The sequence below is a fragment of the Hypanus sabinus genome, chromosome 24 (assembly GCF_030144855.1).
Source record: "Hypanus sabinus isolate sHypSab1 chromosome 24, sHypSab1.hap1, whole genome shotgun sequence".
In the NCBI taxonomy this organism is placed as follows: Eukaryota; Metazoa; Chordata; class Chondrichthyes; order Myliobatiformes; family Dasyatidae; genus Hypanus; species Hypanus sabinus.
Window position 1 is genome coordinate 17430572 of NC_082729.1, and position 6835 is coordinate 17437406.

Consider the following 6835-nt stretch of genomic DNA (forward strand, 5'->3'; position numbering starts at 1 on the left):
CGAAATCAGATTCGAGTGAACAGATTTGATTCAGAGTGCCACTTAAATAGGAACCGATGACGTCAGTATGTTAATCAAGGAATGGAGTTTCAGACGATGTTCATTGGCTACATGGAGAACGAATCACCATCGGGATTATTACGACAACCCCTATCATTGGATATCAGAGGGTTTAAGGACATTCGCTCGCTCCACCAATCGGAAGCTCTCCCAGTCTGAGGAAAGAGAACCTTGCCCACCCCTGACTGCTCCGTGCGGTTTATTGCGACAGAGAGGATAGGAAGGCAGAGGGCTGTGGCTGACATGAAACAAAAGAAAACGTAAAATAAAAATGCTTTTGGAATAAACTCACCTTCATAGCAAAGCTCAAAGTAAATTTATTATCAAAGTACATATATATCACCAAAGCATGATTCATTTTCTTGTGGGCATATTTAGTACATGAAAAACAGAATGCACTCTAAAGTAGAATAAATGGGAGACTATATCAATTTGGCATTCAACCAATGTGCAAAAGACACAAATTGTGGAGAGAGAGAGAGAGAGAGAGAAGTTGAAGGGTCCCTGAAAGTGAAATCAAGTTGTAGAAACGTTTCAATGATGAAGAACATTTATCCTCTTTGGTTCAAGAACATGACTGTTGAAGGATAATAACCACTCCTGAAACTGATACTGTGAGTCCTGAATCTTTTTACCATTGTTCTGATAGCAGACTGAGAATACAGCATAACCTGGGTGGTGTTAAACTAATAAAAAATTTAGTTAGGCTGTTATTGGAGTGGAGTCTAGGCCTCTTCTGGAGTCATATAAAACTCTAGTTTGGCCTCTTCTGGAATGGAGTCTATAGTTTAGTTAGGATTGTTGTGGAGTTCAGCTGAAATTCTACTTCGGCCTTCTCTGGAGTGCAGTTCAAAAATCTTATTCAGCCTTCTCAAAGTTTAAAGTTCAGAGTGCATTTTATTATCAACATATGTATAAATTATTGAATCTTGGGATTCACCTGGTTACAAGAAGCCGCAAAACACAATTTAATAAAAAAGATCAACACCCAATCAACAAAGGTTAAAAAATCAAATCAATTCTTGCAAACAATAAAGTAAGTGTCAGTTTTCAAAATGAAATTGATACTATAGACTTGAAGCTGAAGAGGATTAGAGTATAAAAGTCCAGTTCGGCCTTCTCTGGAAAACTACATTCAAGTCTGGTTGGGGCATTATAGGAAAGAAGTGAAGACTTTGGAGAGGATTCAGAATAGATTTAGGCCATAAGAACAGGAACAGGTCATTCAGTCCATTGATTTTGCTCTGTCATTCCATCATATTCGAGTTATTATCCCTGTCAATCACATTCTTTGGCCTTTTCCCTGTAACCTTTGACTCCCTGACTAGTCAAGCACCTATCATAATCCGTTTTAAATATGCTCAATGATTGAGCTCCACAACTGTCTGTGACATTGAACTCCACTGAATAACTACTGACTGGCTCAAGAAAGTCCTCCTCATCTCTGTTCTCAATAGCAATTTCTCTATTCTGTAGCTGTGCCATTTGGTCCTGGACTCACCCATTACATGAAACATCCTCAGCACATCTACTGTATTCAGGCTTTTTATTATTTAATAGGGTTCAATAACATTCCCCCTCATTCTTCTGAACTCCAATGAGTTGAGGCCCAGAGCCATCAAATGCACAAAATACATTCAAACGTTCACTCCTAGAATCATTCTTCTGAGTCTCCTCTGGACCCTCTTGAATGCCAGCACAACTCTTCTCAGATAATAAGCTAAAAACTGCTCAAGTGCAGTCTAACCAATGCCTTATAAAAGATTCAGCTTTACATCCTTTCTTTTCTGTTTTCGTCCTGACAAACATGAATAACATTGAATTTTCCTCCCTTATCTCTGACTCAACCAGCAAGATGTGCTCTATGGAATCCTGCACAGTACTCCCAAGTCCCTTTGCACCTCTGATTTTTAAGTCTTCTTGTTCTTTAGAAAACAGTCTGTGCTTTTTTTCTTCTACCAAAGTATATGAACATACAATTTAATATACTATATTGCATCTCACGAGGAAATCTGCAAATGCTGGAAATTCAAGCAACACACACAAAATGCTGGTGGAATGCAACAGGTCAGGCAGCATAGTAGAGATCTCAGTTAGTCCTGAGGAAGGGCCTCGGCCCGAAACATTGACAGTGCTTCTCCCTATAGATGCTGCCTGACCTGCTGCATTCTACTAGCATTTTGTGTGTTTTGCCTATATTGTAACTGTAACTTCTTTGTCCATTCTCCAAGTCTGTCTGTTCTTTTGCAGACTCTCAGCTTTTTCAAAACTTCCTACCTCTCCATCTATTTTTGCATCATCCATTAGCAGGACCGAAAGGAGCTACAGAGGGTAATAAATCTAGTCAGCTCCATCTTGGGTACCTGCCTACAAAGGACGCAGGACATCTTCAGAGAGAGGTGTCTCAAAAGATAGTATCCTTTATTAAGGACCTCCAGCACTCAAGGCATGCCCGCTTCTCACTGTAACCATCAGGTAGGAGGTACATAAACCTGAAAGCACACACTCAGTGATTAAGGAAAAGCTCCTGAAGCAGCTCCTCTGCCAGTCAATTACTAAATAACATTGAATCCTTGGACAGTACCTCACTTTTTTAAAAAATATAAAGTACTTCTGTTTTTTGCACTTTAAAAAATCTATTCTATGTATACTGTAATTGATTTACATGTTTATTTATTATTAATTTTTATTTTGTCCATTTATTTTTCTCTCCTAGATTATGCACTGCATTGAACTCCTTGTGCTAAGTTATCAAATTTCACGTCACAAGCCCGTGATAATAATCATTTTCTGACTCTCTTTGTCCATTTCACATGTTATTTCCTCAAAGATTTGTAATAGGTTTGACAGGCAAATCTCTCCTTTTGAAAACCCTGCTAACTTTGCCTATTTTATCATGTGCCTTCAAGTACCCTGAAAATTCATCAATAACAATGGACTCCAACATCTACCCAACCACTGAAGTCAGACTAATTAGTCTATAATTTCCTTCCTTCTGCCTCCCTCCCTTCTTAAAAGTGGAATGACATTTTCAATTTTCCAGTTCTCTGGAAATATTCTTGAATTTAGTGTTTCTTGAAAGATCATTATTATTGCCTCCACAATCTCTTTGGCTAATCCTTTCAGATCTCATTTGGTCCAGTTGAATTATCTACCTTAAGACATTCCAATTGCTCAAGCACCTTCTCCCTCCAATAGCAACTGCTGTCACTTATGTCCCCTGACTCTCTTCAACTTCTGTTATACTACTAGTTTCTTCTACAGTGAAAACTGTGAAAAAGTAATTTTTAGTTGATCTTTAATTCCCTTGTCCCTTGTTACTACCTGATATTGATCAGCTCAGCATGGGTGCACAAAGTTGTTGGCTAGAGGAAACTGCAGTCGAAACAAGGACAGGGGAAGCAGACAATCCAGATGTCTTTGTTTCACCCTTTTTATGGACTCTGAATTGATTCTTGCAGTTGGATAATCTTAATCAGAGCAACTGAGTGTGGACACAGGTTCAAGTAATGATCTGCTAAAACTGAGACCATTCCCAAACAAGTAGCCATTTGTTATATAAGGGGATGGACTCTGATCTGATTTTTGACTCTGGGACAATCTAATCAGAGCAACAAACCCGAGACCATTTTCAGAGGAGTAGCTACTTGTCTAGTAAAATGCCAGAATTGCAATCTATGGTCTCATTAGACTCTGTCTGGTTTAACTGGTTTGGATCTGTGCACAAATGAGTTAAACCTCATTTAACTGGTTTGGACCTGTGCATAAATACACAGGGTTGGGATGGGCAGAGTCTTGAAACAATGTTGGGTGTCACTCTGTACAATGATCAGTAAACAGTGACCCAGGTAGATTAGGTGACCTTGTGCCAACTGAATGGAGATGTATAATTGATGAGGAACAGTATTAGATGCAGGAGATCAAAATACAAAGGTATAATAATTCTCCAGCAGCCAAAGACCAACCATTGTGGATAAGGAGGACCCCATGGACATGTGGAGATTGGGACCATGAGGAACGCCTGTTCGGGGTAGACTCCTTTCCTGGTTAATACATTTTCTCTTCATTGACTGTTCATGGAGTATCAGGATTCTAGTACGGAGCACACAGGTAGATTGGAGTCTCAACCAGCATGTTTTTTAGTTGAAAAAATAAAAGTTACTTGTTGGCAAATAAAGATTTTCTGTGCCTTACTGATCATTATTACAAGGGGCATTTCTTGTAACAGCATTGGCATCCCCGGGTGGGCTCGTGGATAAAGCTCTTTGCTCTGCGGGAGACTCGAGTCAGACCTCGTGAGTGAGGTACAGAGATCTGGGGCTGGCTAGTTAGCAGTTAGAGGCCCAGGATGAAGAATTCAGGAAAATTTTTGATTCGAGAGGATTCCTCCTGCATTGGGGGAAGTGGCCACAATATGAGGAGTTCGTTAGTCACACTGGCTGTGAAGGGAAAACTGCTGGTGATGCCCTATGGAAAATCCCCCAAGGGAAGCTATTGAACGGGAAGTTTAAACAATTACAAAAACCAGTAGCAGCTGGCTGTTTAATTGAGGATTTGATAGAGTTATGACAAAATACTAAAGCAGAATGGCACAGATTAGAATCGGAAAATGAATGTTGGCATAAAGTAGAAGCCCAGCAAAATATATTACCACAGGCAAAAATTTGAAGCCGAGTGAGATACTTTACAAACCCAAGTGCTTAAGTTGGGTCTTGCCGCGATGTCAGCCAGTTCAAGAATTTCAGCTGACAGATACTCTTGCACAGAAGCCAGAAAGACCGAGGCTCCGGCACCCACTCACTCATCATAGTTGCCCTTTCTCAAAAACCTATTAACACGGCCTAATTGGAACTGGGCCGGGGACAAGCTTTCCTGCTGGTTTTATTTTGTACATTCATTTCTATAAACTGAGCAACACCCAGAGAATGAGGAAATGCGTCCGGCCCCCGGCATTCTTGTCTGTCCTGTGGGGATGTAGTGAGACGTTCAGGATTGGTGCAACAACGCTTAAACTCAATGGGGAACAAATAAACCAATGAGAGAGCCGATTTATTTAACAATCAAAATCAAAAGCGCGGAAGGAACAGTTTACCCGCCGAAAGTAAACCGAAACTTGAAAACTGCCCGCCAAAAATCCTTTGTTCAAACTGAATCTACAGCTCTGCTTCTGGAATAATTCCCCCGACTAACCCATTACTGAAGTCTAACGTTTGAGTGCAGGTAATATTGCAGAGCTGTCTGGGGACTTCATTGAACGATATCTCTACTCAAATTTCGATTCTCAATTGCTGCCCCTGGTCAGTCATTGTGTGAACATCATGTTACAACCGAGTGCTTTTTATCAAACTATGGATGGAAGTTAGCCTGCAGTTTTGACAAATTATTAGTGAGGGTACTTTCTGGCATTAAAATTGAATTCGCAGAATATGACAAAGAAATGCAGCTCTGTTAATGAAATAGTGAGTGGCTCTTAAAAGAGCCTTTGGGTTTGTGGTTTGTTTTGGCGGCACTCTTCACTTGGAGCTGGTGTACTTGGTCACGGCCTTTGTTCCCTCCGACACGGCGTGCTTGGCCAGCTCCCCGGGCAGCAACAGGCGCACGGCGGTCTGGATCTCCCGGGAGCTGATGGTCGATCGCTTGTTGTAATGGGCTAGGCGGGAAGCCTCGCCAGCGATGCGCTCGAAAATATCGCTCACGAACGAGTTCATGATGCTCATGGCCTTGGAGGAGATGCCGGTGTCGGGGTGAACCTGCTTCATCACTTTGTAGATGTAAATGGCGTAACTCTCCTTCCTCCTGCTTCTGCGCTTCTTCCCAGACTTAGCTGAAGATTTCGGCAGCGCTTTCTTAGCGCCCTTCTTGGAAGCAGGCTTCTGATCGGCCATTTCTCCGGTGAAGTTTAGACTCAAATAAGCAGTAGTTCCGTGAGCGTCCCTTAAATAGGAAACGCTGACGTCAATATGCTAATCAAGGAATAGAGTATCAGAGAATATTCATTGGCTACCTAGAGAGGCGAATCGCCATCGAAATTATTTCTATAAATCCTATATTTAGACATCATTGATTGCTTGTTCCACCAACCAGAAGCCTCTCCTAGTTTTTGGACCGCGAACCTTACCGCCAATGACAGATCTAATGCACTTCTCTCCGACAGCAGGGGTAAGAGGGTAGGGAGAAATTTGGGGCTGACATTAAACTTAGGAAAACGTAATATACAGTTGCAGAAGAAATAAAATCACATTCAGATGAAAAGTTTAAAGTAAATTTATTATCAAAGTATATATATGTAACCATCAAGAAGCATGATTCATTTTCTTGCGGGCATAAGCACCATTCCTGAAACAGATGGTGTGAGTCCTTAGGCAGAACCTTTGTCTGAATAGCAGACTGAGAGGAAAGCATATCCTGAGTGGTGTTATACTAAAAAAATTAGTTGGACCTTCTCTGGAGTGAAGTCTAGGCCTCTTCTGGAGTCGTACAAAACTCTAGATAGGACTGCTGTGGAGAAGAGCTAAAAGTCTAGCTAAGACTTCTCTGGAGAGCTGTTAAAAATCTAGTTCAGCTTTCTCAAAGTTTAAAGTTCAAAGTACATTTTATTATCAAAGTTTGTATATATTATTCAATCTTGGGATTTGTCAGTTTACAGGCAACCACAAAGCCCAATCTAAAATGAAGATTTTAGATCTACAGAGAGATTTAAAAAAAAACACAAATCAATTTGTGCAAACAATAAAGCAAGCATCGGCATTCAGAATGAAATTGAGTCCATAAACCT

At 40.8% G+C, this 6835-nt stretch overlaps 1 protein-coding gene across 1 annotated transcript; it reads right to left on the reverse strand.

The window, feature by feature from the left end:
- Positions 1-5271: 5271 nt before the first annotated feature.
- Positions 5272-5945, reverse strand: LOC132380684 (late histone H2B.L4-like). Its single transcript, XM_059949670.1, has one exon. It carries the CDS (start codon positions 5943-5945, stop codon positions 5574-5576), a length of 372 nt encoding a protein of 123 aa, XP_059805653.1. The 3' UTR covers positions 5272-5573.
- Between the last annotated feature and the right edge of the window lie 890 nt (positions 5946-6835).